The following is a 20,746-nucleotide window of genomic DNA, read 5'->3' on the forward strand; positions in this document are numbered from 1 at the left end:
GAGAATTGGGTTCTGATGATGGCAAGTAACCTTGGTTTGTGTTGTTTATTTTCTTACGCTTGCCCCCGGCCATCTGGTTAACTCTAATGCTACCTGCCCTTGCTAAATCTGACTGGAGCCGTCCTTCCTGTGATACTGGTTGTGTCAGAACTCCTCAGAGTCAAGCTGTCTCTGTGATCTTGTGATTCTGGGATCCTGGGATCCTGGGCTTGTTAGATCACCTGGGAGTGGGGCTTTCTCTGTGTGTTGTGGGACTGGCTGTAGAGCTTGTGCCCAAGGTCTGCTCAGAACACTAATCCAGACAGACCGGAAGGAACCAGAGTCACTGGGCTCGCGGAGTTCCTGTGTGCCTGGTCAAGCTGGTTCCAGTTACTCCCAGTGTTGGGACAGAGGTTTGTTCCTGCTTACCTCTAATCCTGGGTGTGTCAGAGCACCTGGGAATGGTGTGTCAGAGCACCTGGGAATGGAGCTTCCTCTGGGTGTTGTGGGCTCAATATACTTTTAATTTTATGAGTGTTTTGCCTGCACCAATGTGCACCATGTTTGTGCAGTGCCTATTGTGGCCAGCAGATGGAGCTGTCTCCCCTAGAACTGGAGTTACACGTAGGTGCTGGGAACTGAATCCTAAGTTCTAAAGAGAAGACAGTATCATCATCATCATTACTATTACCATAACCATCACCATCACCATCACCATCATAATGTGTATGTGTGTGTATGTCTCCGCGAGCACACACAGGCATGTATGCCACAGTGGAGCTATGGAAGTGAGAAGACATCTTTCAGGAATCAGTTCTCTTCTTCCAATATTGGTTCCAAGAATCAAGCACAGGGCAGCACTTTTACCCAGTGAGGTTCTCCTGCCCTCCTACACTTGCCTTTTTTTTTTTTTTTTTTTTTTTTTTTTTTTTTTTTGAGACTGTGTGGCCTTGGCTGTCCTGGAATTCACTCTGTAGACCAAGCTGGCCTCAAACTCAGAAATCCGCCTGCCTCTGCCTCCCAAGTGCTGGGATTAAAGGCATGGGCCACCACTGCCTGTCCTACACTTGCTTTTAAATGAAAAATCTTTTAATGGTTTGTATATGTTCATGCTAATGACTTTTTATTTACATAAAGGCAATGCCAGGCTTCAACCACAACAACTGAACAACTGGTATCTGTCTCTTCCAAGGCTTAGAAACATGAGATCTCTCAGCAACCACTCGCTAAGGTGCTGAATGACCATCGTAACAATCTAACCATGGCAGTATACTTCCCGATCCTATCCTGCCACCATCTGTTACTGTGACGATTTGAGTTTCGGGATTGTCTCAGGACATTGTTTTCCTCTTCAGTGGGACATTAGGAACCCTGGATCTAGTTCTCAGTTGGTTCAAACAAACACAAATTGAACAGCTTTCAGGATGATGATGATGATGATGATGATGCCCACAAAACCAATATTTAGGTTCTCAGTTGTTTAGACGCCCTGGCCAAATGACTTCGCAACTTCCAGTGAAATCACTGATCCTAACCATCATTTCAGAATTTTATTTAGAATTGTGTGGTGTTCTTAGTAAGCATTCTCTTGGTATTTCTGCCTGGCTGGACAGGGGATTAGCCTGCTATCTTTCACAGAGTTTTTCTGTGAGTTTTAAATCATGTTTTGGATTGTATAGTATTTGTGTTGACAGAATGTTTACTTAAGGTTGGCATTTATTAAGTGTTTATTGTTAATTATGTGATTACTTTAATCTGTGTAGACAGCTAAGATAAATGTTCCTTGGCTATAACTATCTTTACTAATCTATGCTAATCAAAATAATAAATCTTCTTTCATCCAAGAACTAGAATTTAATAAATAAATAAATTTCATCGCTATATTTTCAAGTTTTGGAATAGGCAGAGACATTTAAATGTCCAATACTTTATTACCAATGACATAGATTATTAATTGTATTACTTATAGCTTAATATAATTAAAGATTTGAAATGGATACATTTATTTACAACCATAACAGACAAGAAGTCAGGTATTAATCTTAAGTAAAGTATCATTTTTAATTAAAATATTATATGCATGTGTGTAGATAAGAACACAAGCCATAAGAAAATAGAATATATATATGCAAATAACTGTTTGCCTAGGACATGGAGTTCATGAATATTATTGAAAGTATTTAAATCAACTATTTTTCAAAATTTATTTTTCGTACTGGCTGGTTTTGTGGTGTCAACTTGATACAAGATGGAGTTACCACAGAGAAAGGAGTCTCCCTGGGGAAAATGCCTCTGAGATCCAGCTGTAAGGCATTTTCTCAATTAGTGATCAAGAGTGGGAAGGCCCATTGTGGGTGGTGCTGTCCCTGGCCTGGTAGTCCTGGGTTCTATAAGAAAGCAGGCTGAGCAAGGCAGTAAGGAACATCTCTCCATGGCATCAGCTCCTGCTTCCTGACCTGCTTGAGTTCCAGTCCTGACCTCCTTTGGTGATGATGTGGAACTGTAAGTGGAATAAACTCTTTGTCCCCTGAACTTGCTTATGTGGGGTGGGGTGTGGGGAGGGAGGTATGTCAGTGTGCTAATCTTTTAATGTTTCACCTTTCCCAAACTAATTTGGTATAAGTAATCAGGAAACAACATAGAAACTTAGGGAGAAAATGAAATCATAGAAAGGTAGTCTATGAGCATTCTACACTGAGGATTAACACATATCTGAGAACTTCCTGAGCATGCGACCTCGGAATGAAGCCAAACTTTATCTCGCCTCTCCAGACTTTCAATCATGCGGCAAATTCTACTTTGCTCCCATTGCTGAGTTAATCCATTAGGGTTTTGAGACAAAGGAGGTAGCAGCATTTGTCTTCTCTCCAGAAGCAAAACCAAGCAGGTAAGCCTTGAGAGACATCACTAACCCTTGACTAAAAAAATGTGTACACACAGATGAAGAGATTTAACAGTTTGACTGAATGCCCTTTTAAAGTGAATAATTTCTTTCCTTCAAATATTAAGTTTTGAAATATTTCACTCCTGCAGCTATTTCCTAGCTCAAAGGGTGTTTGCTGCATTTTCCATGTGTACACACACACTAGGTAGACACTCTTTTAGAGGCCCAAAGCACACTAGTGGATACAAAGATACCTGCCCCCATAAAGATTATATTCAACGAGCAGGGAACCCAGCCAGTGAAGAAAAGACGTGTGTTAGAAGTTGGAAAGTGATGTAGAATAATGAAAAAGAATTATTATAAAATCTATGTAATGGATTATTTTATTTTTGTTATCCCTGTCTATGGTAACTAATTTTGAATGTCTCTAGAGAACAATGAACACTATCTATCTAGAATGTACCATCCATCGTGCATTTACCTAAAGAAGAAGTAGGTTAATTCCTCAGACTAATGAGTATTTATAAGAAAAATAAATGTTTACTATCCATAGTAGAGAATATAATAGATATTAATATTATTGTTATATTAATTATATTATGTTGTGTATATGAATATATCATGTAATTACAAATATACACATATAATTAATAATAAAAAATACTCAGCTATTAACTGCGGGCCGGTTTCCTTCAGCCACTGAACAGCAAGGGCTCCATGGACTAAAACCTAATAGAACTAACTAGTAAGAAAAGAACCATTCTAGGTCACTTGAGTTGGACACTGTGGCTGTAGGAGCCTCAGGTCTCAGATCTGCCTTTTATAAGTACCAGAGCCACTTACAAGGTTGGGGAGTTACAGAAGATGATGTGGAGAGAAAGGCATCATGGATGATGAGAAGAGAGAAGAAACCAGTCTCCAGAAAGACTGTGTGTGTGTGTGTGTGTGTCTGCACACTTGTGCCACCAGGATGCAGACAGGAGCAGCTCACCTCTCATTATGTTATATATTTTAAGTAGTAGTTTTAAGAGTTCCTCTTCCTCTTCTTCCTCCTCCTCTTCCTCCTCCTCCTCCTCTTCCTCCTCCTCTTCTTCCTTCCTCTCCTCCCCCTCCTCCTCTTCCCCCTCCTCTTCCTCCTCCTCCTCTTCCTCCTCTTCTTCTTCCTCCTCTTCCTCCTCTTCTTCTTCCTCCTCTTCTTCCTCCTCCTCCTCTCCATTAATGTTAAGAGTTGAAATTTTTCATTGGAAACTGAAATGTAAACTATAAATACAAACCATTTCTCATCAGACCTCTGAGCAGGATTTGCTGTGGCAATGGGTACTGTGTTCACTATCCCTACACGTTTTCTGATTCCAGTCAAAGAGGCATCACTTGTGGCAAACACAGTTGACTCACCTTGACATGCCCCAGTGCGGATGTTGGGGATGAAGCCCCGGCGGCAGGGCTGAGGCTGGGCTGGACACATCTCACAAGGATGGCCCCAGGCTCGCCCGATGGTGGCACAGCACAGTGTCTTCGTGCAGACAATGCCTGTCAGCTGCCCCTGGCACATCTGATTATTGACTTGAGAGAAACACGGGCCTGTCCTGTAATCTGGAATGAGAATGGAGGGGAAAAGATGGTTTATATGATCATGCGCCAATCTTAGACTCCACTTAGACCATCTTAGACCCCCTATGCAAAAACCTGAAACTCTTACTTCTGAGCCAATCATCTTAGGACAGAAGAGCAGCTGAGTTTCATTTAGAAAATTTATAAGTTTCCAATCATGAAACATGTATTAAGACACCACAGCGAATTATGCACTGGGTATTGCAAATGAACACACAGATGTGCTGTCTTGGCTTGGATCATTTTAAAGAATTGGAATTAGTAGCCTGTATTGTAAAAGCAGGACATTTCACAAGGAACTTGTATTTCAGGCTTTTCTTGAAAATTTGAAGGTTCTAGCTATGGAAATAAGATGAGAAAGTTTTCCTGCCAAGGATCCCCCCCACCTTAATTCCCTACCCACTTAGCCCAGAAGTAGTTTCTTTCCAGACCAAGTGATCAAGAGTTTAGAAAGCTAAAGTGACTCAACGAAGATGTCTTTTGTATACCAAAAATAAATTTGAGCAGCCTAAACAGTGCACAGATAGGAATCCCAAGCAGACACCCATTTCTGCATCAGTCTGCACTTGTATGGTTAGCCCACTTAGGAAAAAAGACATGCTAAGAAAGACCTGCAATCTTGGATTCTTTACAGGCAACTGAATGTTATGTTCGTTTTGCTCTCCATCAAATGATCATTGTCTTGCTGTGCTACAGATGATAAGCAAAGACTGAAAAAAAAATGATAGCTGCGTGATGTGCAGGCAGCCCTACGACCTTCCTATGAGGCCCTAACACGTATGAGGACTCTCCATGTCATCCCTACACATCAGAGTATAAGGTCCAAGGCTGAGCTATCTTGGTGTCACTTCATAGCCCACCCTTAAGACTCACTGATCTAGACTCAGTGTATTTAATGAAACGGTCAAGAACTCCACATGCTCTTCAAAACTTGAGGGCTGAATCAGACTGCAGGCGGCTCAAAGGTTGGCTCTGGGGATTTCTAGCCTACTTTCTTCATGTTGTAAATTGACTTCGGTAAACATTCTAGGCATCCAGTAAACACTCTTGTAGACAGAACTGAGTCACCAACAAGACAGCCTTTGAGTGTTGCTGATGCTGATTCGCAAGATGTGAGAAACAGGGGAATGTCCGTTTCCTAGTGACAGACTGACGTAGGGACTGCCATTGGCCCTGAACCCAGAAGAGGAACACATACAAAAGAGTTCTCTTTCCAGAAAGACTGTATCTCACCGTTGACTAACTCTTGGGGAGTAAAAGATGTCTCGGGATTTCATTGCAAAGATTAGCGGTATGGTTTTTAACGAGAAAACTTCTACTGTGAAAATCAAACTCAGACAAAATGGCATTCAGAATGACATGTATAACATTATCTAGCATATAAAGGCTGAAAATGATGAAACAAAACTTAAGACAACCTACAAAAGTGTTCAATGAAAAATGAGGCTTCTTTGCAAATAAGAAATGGATATTCTGAAAGTTCAGTGTATTTTGAGAGTTAACATGAAGATAATTAAATTCAACATAATGAAACAAAATCTTGAGCAGGTATTTTGGCACAAGCTGGATTAAGGTTTTTATACTCTTGCAGCTTAACTTCCACAAACATAGCTCCTTTTAATCCTTTATAAGAACAGCAGATATACTGGCTGCAATCTACACTCTTGAAGAAAATCCTTTTATGGATATGGGAAGATATACCGACCTTATGAATAAGCATTTGCCAGGTCATAACTTTTTAAAGCCTTCATAAAACCTTTATTTTGCCATTTTAAATATTGGATTTGCGGCTTTCAATTATATCAAGTTCTAGACATGTAGGAAAACTCTGCTTCTTACCAAATGGCGGTAAAATTATGACTTCTCAAGATGCACGGATAAATATGTATCTCCAAATTCTTTAGGGTTCTCAGATCCCCAGGGAAGAGGCCCGTGGGGCTTTCCTCTAACCCTTCTTCACGAAAACCAATGGGCCAGGAGATCCATCCCTCCAGCTACCCACAACACCTTCTCAAAATGAGAGCCTCTTAGCATATTGTTAGAGGATACAAGCAGCCTTGTGTCCTTTGCACAAAGCCTTTCTGGTGGAATGTAAGGACTCAGGCAACCTCAGGCTCCCTTCCAGACAATATGGTTCCTACTTCTTGCCCCTAGTGTATATACCATCTGTGCAGAATCTTACTGAGATGATACTTTTCTTTCTCACTTAAATAGATTTAAGTTTCAAACTTTTAATCTTATCTCTGCATGCAGCAACTGTCTCTAGGCAAAACAAGAAAAATGTTGCATACTGAAAAAGAATTTAAATTCCTGGTCAGGTTGAAGTATTCTGTTCCTAAATTCTACATGTGTCTTGGCTATGAATGAGCATCCTACAAATGCTTTAATTGATCATTTGTTGATCATGTATTCTCTTTATGAAAGTCTCATCATAATAGAATATGATTGTACACTCCAGTAACCATTGGGAGTCAGAATGGGAGCAAAAGTATAGGAGTACTCCGTTAACTTAGTATGTTGGAGCCCATTGGGTAACTTCCTCCTTAGGATAAAACCAAGAAAATTTTGTTAAGAATTAGTCTGTGCCATGCAAATATTGTTATTTTTATTTTCTAATATCTAAATGAAGCGCTACCATATGAGAACTGTATGCTATTTCATTTAATATTTATTTTTCAGGTTTGTCTTATTCTTCCTTATTGCAGGCAGGTGTGCAATTTCCTGATATGGGTGGGAGAGGAGAAGCATGCCCCAGCATACATGTAGAGGTGAGGGGAGAGGTACGCATGCCACAGCTCACGTGTAGAGAAGTGAAGAAATCTTTGTAGAGTCGTCTCTCTCCTCCCCATTTTATGTCTACGCCAGAGATCAATCTCAAGCCAGCAGGCTTTCGGCTTGGAGTAGCAACGCTCTTTAACCACTGAACCGAGCCGTCTCCCTGGCTCTTAATCTCATGCTTTTGCACATTAGGGCAATCAGCAAACTCATAAAACAATTGGCAGACCCCTTGCATTTCTTTCCTCTCCAAACAACTTAATTAAAGTACAGATTGCATGTCATAAGTCTATCTGTCTGAAATACACAATTAGGTGACTTATGGTACATTAATTGAAATGAGCAACTTTCCCCACAGCTCAGTTCTGGAGCAAGGTTGCTACTTCCCCGAGACTCCTTTTGACTATTGCCAGCCCAATCCTAGACAACTGCTCTCCGAGCACTGTCACTATGCATTTGCATTTTCAGGACAATCCATACAAATAAATGACATCCTAGTGTTGAACCTGCATATGGGAGTTATCCTCATAAGAGTGAGGAAAACACTCTAGAATATGACGGAGGGGATAGGATGCTGAAATGCAAGCATGTATCCCGAGAGAGGACATGCAGAGGAGTGAGGGATGGAATTAATCCAAACACATTGGGTATGAGAGAGCCATCAACGTACCTAGTATCTCATAACCACATTTTAAAATTTATATTTATCTTAAAAGGGAGTTTAACAGGAACTACCTTATATAGCCAGAAAAAGCTGTTCCCAGAAGCTATGGGTTATTAAAACCCCAATGATACCGGTGAGTTGTGAGTCATGGAGGCTCCCCCCAGGTCTCCGAAACAATACGAGCTCTTGCCATTCTTTTTGCTTGCCTAGCAGAGGTTAGATGAGAGGGCCCCACTACTAAAGACACTAACCGCCTTGGATGTGTGATATGCAGAAAACAACTAGGACTAAGCTGGAAATGTCCTCAATTCCTGCTAGCTTTCATGGTGCCAGAAGATGTTAAGCAGGCTACTGAGGGAGAAGAGGGATCAATGGTCTTACTTATCTATGAATATTATGATCTTACAAGAACCACCTACATAGGTAAGGTGTGTCTTAGGGGAGCTACGAGTATGGGGGTAACCATTTGCTTTCTCTTTGGATTGGAGACCTGCTCCACAAAAGAAAACACAAACCTCATACTAGAAACCTTGAACTAGAAAACCCCATGGCAAAGGGGATCATAGGCCTTAAGAGAGAACCGAATACTGCTGTTTATCTAGATTGATATAGCATCAGGCTGCCCTGTATCCTCATGCCCACTCTTGGGTTTACTCAGACAAGACTCTGTGGTTAATGAACAGTGATGAACAGAGATTGATTGTCACACAAGATCCTGAGTATAAGTGGTGGGTGAACTCCATGTTTTTCCAAGTTTTTATGTTTGTACATTAATAAGTATAGCTTTGAGTCTATTAGCTTATAAGACCTAAGTGCTAAGTGGGCATTTAAGGTATACAGCTGAGTCACTTAGGGAGGGCATCAGACATGTATATGTGACAAGCTTGTAATATGACAAGCAGCCAGCCGATAGAGTAGAATAGTGTTCTGGCTACAGTATAAGAGAAACCAAAGACTCTTTGACGTTTTCTTAAAATGACTACTAAAACCTGTTTGTTAAAATCTCAACATTCAATATTTCTCATTCAGTATAGTAACGCTCCAGCTAGCTAGCAGCATTTACAAGGAAGAGGTGGGAGCCACCCAGACGGATGAATAGTAAAATGTGGTAAGTCCATACAATGGAGTATCATTTCCCTCACAAAAGGGGGGAGGTGTAGGCACGGGAACTGAAGTAAGTCAGTCACAAGAGAACGGAAGCAATGTGACCTCACTCACATGACACGACCAGAATAATTGAACTTATCAAAATGGGAATTATGTCAGTGGTTGTCAGGAACTGAGGGATGGGAGTAGGGAGCTAGTGTCTAAGGGGTAAGGAGATGTCAGCTTAACGAAATCAAAAGGGTTCTTACAAATGGATGGGGAGAGAGGCTGCACAAAAGTTCAAGTGCCTCAGTGTGAGTATATTCCATGTTCTTGAACTTAAAAATGGCTAATATCGTAAAATGTATGTGTATGGACATAAGTTTAAAATGAATATTATTTATAAAAATAATTAGATGTCTTGCTTTTATTTTGATTATTCCCCAAAGATTAAGACTCCATTCGATCCCTGACATCAGGTGTCATGACCCCTTGGTGCCTGGGGTTGACACTGAAGATTTGCTTCTGTGCTAGATGAGAAGCAACTTTAGTGAGCAGAGCTGCAGTACATTTTATCTCTAACATAGACATTATTTAATACATCAGTAGGATGTGTTCTTGGCATAGAAGGACCGCTTTTTTTTTTTTTTTGACATTAACATCAAAGGGTGCATTAGAGATGGGGAAAGAGAATGATCATTAGGTGCTGGCCAATGATACAAACAAAATTCCTGCCATTGCTGTTACTCTCCGTAAGGATGAAGGCTACCAAAGATGTGCTCCTAAGATTCATGGCCTATGTCATGAAGTGTGTGCTCCTAAGTCAAATCAATTAACTTACTTAAAGAACAACCCCCCAAAGTGATATAGATCAAAAGCTAAATAGGATTAAGCAGACGATTAAACCCCTTTTGAAACAAAGGTCTGAAGAGACAAAAAAAAAATATTTTGACCTGCGTTAATGAGGGAGAATAGAGACATAAAGGAAGAATGTACAAAGTAGCTCATTTGCAGCTCTAATTAACAGCAGAAATTCTTTATGGTGTCTAAGAAAAATGTAAAGCAAAGTAGTCCTGAATATATTTCAGGGGAAAATGATATATGTTCACAAAATATTTATGCATATTCAAGGGAGACTAAAACTAATAAAAACGTGGCACTCACCCAGATCTCATGTGTCCCCTGACTCAAAGACAATAAGGTCCTTAAGACTGGATTCTGGTAGAAATAAATAAAAATGTCCACATAATTTGCTGAGGGATACTTCATACAACAGCACATTGTTGACGTAACTCAACTCTGCCATGTCAATGGTTCCTGAGTGGCACGAACTACCACTGCTGCTAAGTCAGGCAAGCCTGAAATATCCCACTCTTCCCCTAAACCTGATTAACTGCCTGACACGTGACCCCTAGTGCAACATCATGCTAGATCCCTTAAGATTCCCTGAACAGACAAAGCACAGCCCATGTCTCCCTATTCCAGCTTTCAGTATTGGGACCTACAGGGAAATACTGGAAGAGGAAGAAGTCTTTGAGAGGCTCAGCAGGCATGACTTGGTCCTACTTGGACATGGGTTGGTCTACGATGCTGAAGTGAACCCTGCCGGTTCTTGGACTTGGAACCTTAGGGATCAACACCAGGAAAGATTCCAGAGCAAACACGTCCTCTATGGCCACTCAGCAAAAGGTCAGGATGTCATGATACCAGATCAGAAACTGAATGGACTGCATCCTAGCAGACGTGCAAACCTATACTAGCCATAGAAACTGACAGGCAGGCTAGCATTGGGAGTGAGGACGTGTAGCTCATGATGACACAAGTAAAAATGAAAAGACCGAGGTCTTCCTTTGCTTATAGAAAGTAAATCCTTTCCATTCCCTCTCAAGAGAAGAGGAAGAGAGAGAGCCACTCCCTGAAGGGAAAGGAGTTGTCATCAGAGTAAGGAAAAGCTCACCACACAGGGCACATGTCCTACGTAAAAAATGAGACTGAAGGATGGATACTCTGAAGGCCAGGGCGTGACTACGCGAACTGAAGAATAGGATTTAAAATGTAAAAAGGCAAATAGTAAAAAAAAAAAAATCAATAATATAAGCATTTTCATGAATTGAAATAAATAAAACAGCCCATGATATCTCAGACAAAAGCAACAAAAATAAGATTCCTCCAAGGAAAGAACCATACAAAAATCTCTGCACCTTTGAATTCTAAGATTAAGTTTGGAAATAAAAAAATTAAACTTTCCAATGCTAGCAAGAGAGAGAGGCTATGTTGAAGGATGCAGTGGGCCAGTATTCTCTTCTTTGTAGCACAGAGAAGCTAAGGAGAATGAAATCATATTTAGAGGGTACATTTATGAATTCTAAGACAGAAAACAGAGAGACAAGGGGGGGTGCATTCTATAACAGAAGATGTGGAGGTTACTTCTTCCTATGATGCCAGCTCACATCAGAAGGAATGAGAACGGGGCCCCGAGTTGAGAGAAATAGATATCATTTAACTTAGATATTGTACAGAAGACATAAAAGAGGCACAGAGGTTTCAAAGCAGTGGCGGAGGAGATGAGGCAGCCATTTTTATTACAAAGTCCATAGGAGAAATGATCGTTCAGGAAGGTCAGAGTTGGGGAGAATTGACATATCACAGGATGAACCAAAAAGGCTAACTAACAAAGATGAAAGTGAGCTGAACAAGTCGGGTTTCAATGAACATATGAGTGGGTCTGATTAAAATAATGACTTTCGGCTTTATTCAGTATCTGTAAAAACCATTAAAACCAAATGACAAAAGAAATTGTTAATAAAGCACAGAAGTAACAATGACTAATACTGAAAGAAGTACAATGTAAAGACAAAAGTATTGACTGAGGATGAAACAAGGAGCTCAGTGTGGAGTGTGGGTGTGGTATCCCTGAGGCCCTGGTTCCATTCCTAGCACCATGCATGTGTGCATGTGCACACATCCACACACATGCACACACACACACACACACACACATACACACACACACACGTGCACGCACACACACAGAGCATTGACTGGCGTAAGGTTATTAAGAAATTAAAAGTTAAAATTAAATTGAGATAACATTTTATCTTACTTTTATATTGAAAGGTACAATGAAATACAAAGAATAAGCCAAAACTTCTAGAAACAAAGCGTCTTTCAAAAATAAAATAAGCAACTAGCAACAAAGAGTGAAAATAAACCCTTGCCTTCATAGGTGATCTACAATTCTGTGTTACATATAATTTTTGCTTTTCAGAGAACAATAATTTATCATAACAACATTTATCACAATAAAATGTATTCATTTATTATTTCATTTATTCATTTTGGTAATCTGACTAATTGGTTATGATACAATTTTTTGCTTATGACCACACAATTATTTGAATGACATTAATGGATTCCTGAGCCTTCTACTAAATGTTACGTCTTTAACAGCGGGTGAGACGAAAAGCTGCCACAGCTGTGTGTCAAGAGTTTTAGGCAAAAGAGCTGAAGGTCACCTGCGAAAAGAGCATCCTGTGCTGCGTCCGGAGGATGATACTTAGTCCCAACTAGAGAATTGGTGACATGAAATCAATCATTTTAGGGAAGCAAAGTGCACCAGCTCTAACCTCGCCCAGCACCACGGTCTGCCAGCATGACAGCTGTGCGGCTGAAAGAACCGGCCAGCCGCCACATGTGGCTTCCTCAAGTTCAGCTTAAAGCAGAAGTGACAGAAAACAAGCATGTGCACACATCCAGTTCTTCAGTCACTCTTGCCACATGTCAAGGACTCAGAGGCCGCACAGTGGTTAGTGGCTACCAAACGAGACAGCACAAGTATTTACATCATCCCAAAATGTTCTTTCTATACATGCTGCTGTGGTTATCTCCCAAGACCACAGAGAAATGGAAATGAGACAGCTCTTGGTATTGAGGCAATGGCTCTATAAAGGGTTATGTGTCTGAAGATACACGGATTCAAATAGAAACCCTGTTGTGAAAAAGCAATAGATAGATAGATAGATAGGTAGATAGATAGATAGATAAATAGATAGATAGATAGGTATGTAGGTAGGTAGGTAGGTAGGTACATAGATAGATAGATAGATAGATAGATAGATAGATAGATAGATAGATAGACAGATGAATAGACAGACAGACAGACAGATGAACAACAAAACACAACATCATTCTTGACTTATATGCTGGTCAGCATCAATAGCTGTCTAAGGAATAGTTTAGTAGCTCTATGGCAATTCTTTGGTATTGCCCTATGGGTGGAAGAAAACGGGGACAGATGGAGGAAAGGAATAGAGGACAAAGATCACAAATGTGCCAAGCATGAAGTGTGTGTAGAGCATAGGTACAACACTGCTTAATCTGTGTTATTTGGTGGCCTGTCTCACTTCTTTACTGATTGTACATAGGTTAAGCAGAATTGCCCAGAATGACATAGTTGGTATCTAAGTGAAGCTGGTTTTGAATCAGTAACTGCATCTAACATCAAATCCTGCCCCTTTCCCAAAATCTTGTGTGTACATGTTGATATATGTGCATGCATATGGAGACCTGAAGTCAGTGTTGGGTGTCTTTCTCAAACACTCTCCCTGACAGTCTCCCTGAACTAGGGAGAATGATGTAATAGGAACAGAAGCTAAATATGATTTCATTAGTTTGGCTAGCCAGGAACTTCCTGCCTCTACGTCCTCAGCTCTGGGAGTCCAATCACCTGCCTCTGTATCTGGCTTTTTTAATATTGGTGCTGTCCATCAAACCTAGGTCTTCATGGTTTCACAGTGCGTACTTCACTGTCTGAGCCATGTCTCCATCCCCAAATCCATCTCCTCAGTCATCACATGCCTTCTTATAATTTCTCAGCATCTTTGATTACCCCGGCAGATAATCAAATCAATTGATCATTCCACACTCGATCAATACACCTTGCTTTGTACTAACTACATTTTTTTGTGCCCATCTATTCCATCTCATATTTTTAAGACTGTAAGGTCTTTATTCTGTCAATAAATTAGCTTGGCTTACTGAACGCTCCACAGGGCACTTTGATCTGCATCCCAGGAGCCACGGTGTCTCGGGACTTCTCAACCACTGCCTGGGTAGAGCTGTTTGCGCTGCTGCTCCTGTTACATCATTCTCGACTAAGGACATTCTCTTTCAGCAGCTACTCACATCCTTATCAATGGCTTCGCTGCTGTTCTCTTTATGGGCAGAGGGTCAAGAAGTTTTGCTTCAGTGCTGAAAGAGGCTGTGGCGACAGGGCTTAGATGGATGACAGAAAATGCTAGCCAAGCATCCGAGCAGCAAGACACACTATCTACAGAAGATAACGTGGAGCTACTCAGTAAAGTCTCTGTTGAATCCAAAGTGTTAGGCAGGTGCCAGCAGGCTCTGTTGCTTGCCTCCCCAAAAGATTTAGCCCAAACTGAATGGAATGTAGAAAGCATGTTAAGCACTGTAATGGATTACTTAAATTTGAATCATTTTCTACAACCTTTAGAGATGGAACATGGTAGAAATAAAGGGGTTTGATTATGGACCAACAGTTGGGGAGACAAGGCTGCAAAGCCATAGTAACTAGTCTTATCAAGAGAATTTAAGATGTGAGCCTGGACCTCCGGATCATTCCCTTGCCATATCCAATAGAACACAGTACCTGTATACCTACAAGCTATGACTCTCGGGTGTCAAGCATGTCTTTGATGGGATTCATGACTTTCATGACCAAATACATCTGGCCGAAATTCATAGTAGAGCGTAACCCAGCGTTCTCACTATGTGATCAGTGGCAGGCTAATTACACAAAACATGATGAATATTTTTTGTCAAAAAAGGATTCTGTGGCCAAACATCAGAAAATGTATTAGAATTCAAGAAAACTGGCTCCTAGCCGGGCAGTGGTGGCACATGCCTTTAATCCCAGTATTTAGGAGGCAGAAATAGGCAGATTTCTGAGTTTGAGGCCAGCCTGGTCTACAGAGTGAGTTCCAGGACAGCTGGAGCTATACAAAGAAACACCGTCTCAAAAACAAAACAAAACAACTCAAAACAAAACAAACAAAACAAAAAAAGAAAGAAAATTGGCTCTTTTGTAGATACAACTCTACGACCTTTGGGAGTGTTTAATGTATCTAGGTACATGTGAACTGCCAAGAGGAGGCTATAGTAGGCAGTCTTCAAAATTTATTTGCTCATAAAGAAGTTTTATACAGAGGCATTCCTGAAGACCAGTGTGGGGTGAAACACACTTTGGCAAACACTTATCTTTCACTATGCGAGCCTCTGTCATATCCTCGAACGAGACTGCCTGAAACGGATTTAGTGAAAAGATACCTTTTATGTGACTGGCTCTCCTCCAGATGACATCACTGCTGCTGTAAATATCACGGAGAACGTCAGAACCCGTGCCACGCTGTGACAGCTTTCTGCAGCAGATCCCACACCACTACAGCTAACAGTGCTGACAGTGTTTGTAAATGGTCAGAGCTCCAAGGCCCTTCTGTCTTCCTGGTGCTGTTCTTCTCTCTGCCAGAGCTCACATCTCAGAACTAAAATGTGATTCCTGCAGTCCTAGGTAAGCAATGCAGAGCACAGGAGATCACAGGTGTTGGTGTGTATGCACGCATGTGTGCAGTATGGTGAGGCATTTAAGATTACTGCGAATGGTACTGAGATCATCCGGGCAGTTTAGTGACTTCTCTGTAACTCTGATAAGCAATGGCTGGTTATGGGGGAGGGGCACTTAGGCAGTTCAGGAATCCAAGCTTTCACCAACAACTTGCCTGTGATCAGAGAGCTAGCCTCACCTGTGGCTGATGAACAGTAGTGATGAACACAGAAGAAAATCTAGTTGGGTGTCCACGTTTCCAAGTGTCACTAACAGTCCAGATATTCAGAAATATCGCATAGTCAATGAGTTCGCTTACCTCTGTCTCCGTGTTTGTAAACTGAATCTCAAAAAACAGGAGAGCTTACACAGAGGAGATGTTCTGAACATGTGAATGTAAGGATGAACCTTGAGTGCTGGGCCGAGTGACTGCTTGTCAATAGATACACACTGCCTGACTCCTGTCTTTGTCACTATGGCCATTAATAACCTAACATCTTAGGCTATTCTTATTTGCAAAACACCTCTGCCTTTGAGTTCTTCACATCACAACAGAGACGTTTATAAGGTGAAGCATGAAGGAGGCTGAAAAGTCTATGTAAAACTGTGGCTTTGAGACTCATAATTATATGTGGATAAGGTGTTCTCGCTTGTGAAAGCCATAGGAAACCACTTACATGGAGAGGTGGATCTTCCCAGGGAATAAAACCCTTCTGAGTCTATTGTTCAAGCTCCCTCTTTTTTCAAAGCTTTGTTTAGAACCTAACCCATACAGTCTGAAAAACTCTGCAGTGAGGAATACATTATTTTGCAGAAAGAAATACCAGATCCATTAAAAAAAAAGTTTTGCAGGGAAAAAAAGGACGCTCCCTTTACACCTCACCTGAAAGTGCAATGGGCAAACACACAGCAGAGCTCCTGTCAGCATCCCCGCTCTGCCACAGAGAGCTCTTTTGGTTCCCAACTCTCAGTCTTGCTCCCAGCAATGTTGCTCTGACCTGGACCGAGTCTCAGTCAGGGGTTCCCGATTAGCTCTAAGGTTATCTGCTCCGATGATGTCCCTGTGGCCTCTCTGGCTTCCCTTGGGTCTCAATGGCTTTGAGCCACTGAAAGCTGGCCCTACCTGTGATGACATCAAAGAAAACCTACTTGGGTATCCATGTTTCCAAATGTCACTAGTATTCCCGGTATATAAAACATCTCACATTCAGTCAGTTTGTAATGTTTCTCTTTGGGCTTTTGATTGCTCATGCGTATGCTTCTATCCTCAAAATTGAGAAGAGTATGATTGTATTAATTGTAGTATCTATTTACCTGTCAGTCAATCTAAATATCACCAATCAATGTATTGTGTATCATCTACATATCAATGTCTCTGTCTTCTGTCAATCATCTATCATTTATCCATAACTTACCATCTATCATCTTTTTTATCAATCAATCATTTACTACCTCTCTTTATTTAGTAAATATCATCAACTTCAAAGTTATAATTGGAAAAATATCTTCTTTGAGCTCATAATCACACACTCCACGTTTTCATTTTTGGTATATGAGGCCCATGTCCATTTTTCTTGTAGTCATTAGGAGAATTATCCCGATTCTCAGCTCATCACAGACAACTTTGCTTGATATACAGATAGGAAATATTAAGAGCTATGAGGTGGACTTCCTAAACTGATCATCCCTTTGAGGAGCAAAATCAAATGTTATGTATAAAAACAACTCTTACTAACTTGGAGCAAAAAAAAAAAGAACAGCTAAGGTCCGCTGAATCGTTCCACTTTTGCAATATACTTTCATTCTTAAGATGAACTCCTACAAATATAGATTCACAGAGTATCTAAAACTGACACTCAAAATATAACATGAGCCATAAAGAAAATAATGTAGATATATTTTAGTTATAGTAGGTTCAAATTTTCTTTTCATGTGGGAGAGATTTCCATGGAGTAATTCTTGGTGAGAGCATCATGCAGAGTCATACATTAGCATAGTTTCCTCAGCACAAGAGGAGGCAGCAAAGGACAGAGAAAGGACCTGGGTGCATTCCTGCTTATCTTCCCCAGTAGCTAGTCCCAGGCTCTTTTCTCCACACTGCCTGCAAGTCCTGTCCCATGGCACACTCAATATCCTTACACAACATTCCTCTGGTTCCTATTTTCAATTATATAGGCTACGGATATTTTTCCTCTGGTAAATTGTTTGGCAACTGGGAGCCCTAACTGAAGTATGTTGGCATCTTACAGACAATGAAATTATTAAATGTTTGAAATGTTAATTTAACAACTTAAGAATCCATTCCATTTTTCCCTCCTCTGACGTTGTAGCTAGGGAGCAGCGTGTATGAGTGGGAGCAGCCATTCTTTGCCAGCGTGTCTGGGTTTAGAAGTTTAAACATCGTCATTGTATTAGCACCAATCTCTACTGCAGTTCCAAATTCTACTCTTCCCCACATCTCCTGCAATGCTGAGATGCTTAAAGAGTCCTAGCCCACATTAACGCCAGTCAAAGAGGCCTAACCTTACAGAGATCTTTGCACACGCTGGACTAGCTCAATACGAAATGCTTCTCTTTCTTCAGCACACTGATCTGTCATGAAGACAGATGTGAACTTTCCAAAGATACACACAAAGGAGCCGATAGGACACACTGGATTGGGGTTGATACGTGTAAAATGACTCTGTAGAGCCTTCAACGAGACACAACTGACTCAAGCTGGAAATGAGGGATGGTCTTGTAGACCACTGGAGGCTGGCTGGTGTTTTGACCTGGAAGATGCTGACCATCTAAAGGCCCTCCCTTAGCCTCCCACTGCAAAGCTTTGTGTCAGCTCATTTCCAGATTTCAAATTTCCACAAAGTCTCTGTGAAAGCCTCAACGAAGTACTTAGGGCAGAGAAGTCCGAGAACACGTAAGATACAACGATGTTGAACTCCTAATAGTGTTCCATGCTTTGCAGAATACACTGCGTCCAGGGCAGACAGAGTGTTAGCATTTTCTATGAATCAATGCTTCTTCACATTGTAAGTGAACATATCTGGAAAAACTTAGGTATGTAGTAATACTTTTCAAAATCACAATCTTTACAGAGTAGACAAGTCTGGCTGCCAGAAGAGACTCCGTAACTCCATTTTAATCTCACAGTGTTGGACTCAAGTGAAGGAAAATGTAACATTTTCCACAATGGAGGCTTGCGACTGACTGGGCTACCTAACATGCTGCTGAAGACTAATGGGCAAGGGAAGAGAAAGGGTTAAAACTGTTCAATGGAGAAGCCCACGTCTCCTGCTTTTGGTGGTGGTGGTGGTTTAAATTTCTGTAGAATTACCACTTTCTGGTGCTTGGCCTGTTCATGTCTAAGTACATTTGTTTTCATCTATATTTTCTCTCTCATTTAAAACATTGATAACTAAGAGGTTTTAAAATTGTTCTTAAGTGACTAAGCTCACATATACCACTGCCTATCTGAACACCTGGAGATGGGGTGTCACTTACTTCTAAGTGGAAACCATAAAGGGACTTAATAAAAACTGAAATATTTTGTGAATAAAAACATTAGCACTACCAAAATATCAAATGACTAGAGATCACACCGGCAGGGGACATATATCAAGTGGTGGCACATTTGGCAAGTGTATGGGGGAGCCCTGGCTTTGACCCCTAGTGGTTTAGTAGAAGCTTAGATGCCCTGCGCATGCATAACACTCGCTGTGTCTAGTAAGGAAGGAAAGATAGAAATGAAAAGAAAATACAAAACATTATATCAATAAGGCTTTATTTGTTGAAGGGACAGAGAGGAGGAAGGCAAAAATAATGAGGAGCCACTTTCTTCAGTTTTCTTTCTTTGTGTGTTTATGTGTATAGTGTACTCGTGTGGTGTATGTGCGTGTGCTCATTTGCATGTGTGTGGCAGAGGGTGCAGAGAACGAAGTCAGGGACGCCGCTGAGTCCTCTCTGTCACATGCCTTTTATATGGAGTCTCTCACTGAACCTGGAGCCTGAGTGGGGGCAAGTCACAGAAGTCCTCCTGTCTCAGCCTTCCACAACCCTAAGGCTACAGGCGCCAGGGGTATTCCCCTCCCCCATTTTGAGTGGGTACCGGGAATCAAACTCAGATCCTGATGACTGCACAGAGAGAGAGAGCCCTCTTATCCACTGAGCCATCTCCCTAGCCTCTGCACACCATGTTTTTAAATTTCTAAGCCTTACACAAGCCCACCTTGGTAAGAACAGAATTGTCTTAAACAAATGATGCATTAGGGAGAATCATCTTATTTTGGGGGACTGAATCAAAGTAATAATTCATATATATATATATATATGACTTATTTAGAGACATTTCTTAGTTTAACTTCAAGACAGCGTATTTCACCAGAGAGCATGTATTTAAAAAATTACAATGAGAATGTTATGCTGTCCAATCTTATAGTCCCTTACTTTACGTTTTTTATCTGAAGACCTCTTTCTCTGCTAGGGGTTGTCATAGACAAGTCAAATTGGAGAAAAAAGAAATCATAGATGGCTTTAAAACCAAGTACACTTAACATTAAATTCAGATCACCCCCAAAGGAACATAAATTCTAGTTTCATAACCCTGTGCAATCACTACAAACAGAAAAATAATTCTGCTGACAAGTGGGAAATGTGCAATGACAACTATTAGGAATGTGAACTCACAGCTTAGAACCATTACAATGGGTTCTTACTTCTCTTTTATCTTTCAAACACACTCAACTCTTTCCAAAGTTATAGCCTTTCCTTTGAAGTCTCCTTTGTCCAGAACCTTCCTTCTACAACTCTCAAGGCAGGCAGGTCCTTAAAACAGCCAGGTCTGTAAAATGGCCCGTTCCCACAAAAGAGAGAGAGAGAGAGAGAGAGAGAGAGAGAGAGAGAGAGAGAGAGAGAGAGAGAGAGAGAGAGAGAGAAAAGGCCTGGTTCTTCTATTCTTCAGGCCTGTACTGGTTCATAAAACTGTCAAATACAACCTGCTCCTTTTCAGACACATGGAAACAAAGAAGTCTCTGTCCCTTACAAAGGTGTAACACGTGACATTTATAGTCAATAAAGCAAGAACAGAAGTGTCCTGCTAGCTTCACCAGCCATGGTACACGCTACCACGCCACCG

General features: G+C 41.0%; 1 protein-coding gene across 1 annotated transcript in view; it reads right to left on the reverse strand.

Moving 5' to 3' along the window:
• Positions 1–20,746, reverse strand: part of Fbn2 (fibrillin 2) — a 211,239-nt gene that overhangs the window by 151,114 nt on the left and 39,379 nt on the right. Inside the window, exon 6 of the mRNA XM_031365738.1 lies at positions 4,259–4,456. Within this exon, the coding sequence (XP_031221598.1) occupies positions 4,259–4,456 (198 nt within the window). The remainder of the gene's footprint in view (positions 1–4,258; positions 4,457–20,746) is intronic.

Source organism: Mastomys coucha, unplaced genomic scaffold (assembly GCF_008632895.1).
Source record: "Mastomys coucha isolate ucsf_1 unplaced genomic scaffold, UCSF_Mcou_1 pScaffold13, whole genome shotgun sequence".
NCBI lineage: Eukaryota > Metazoa > Chordata > Mammalia > Rodentia > Muridae > Mastomys > Mastomys coucha.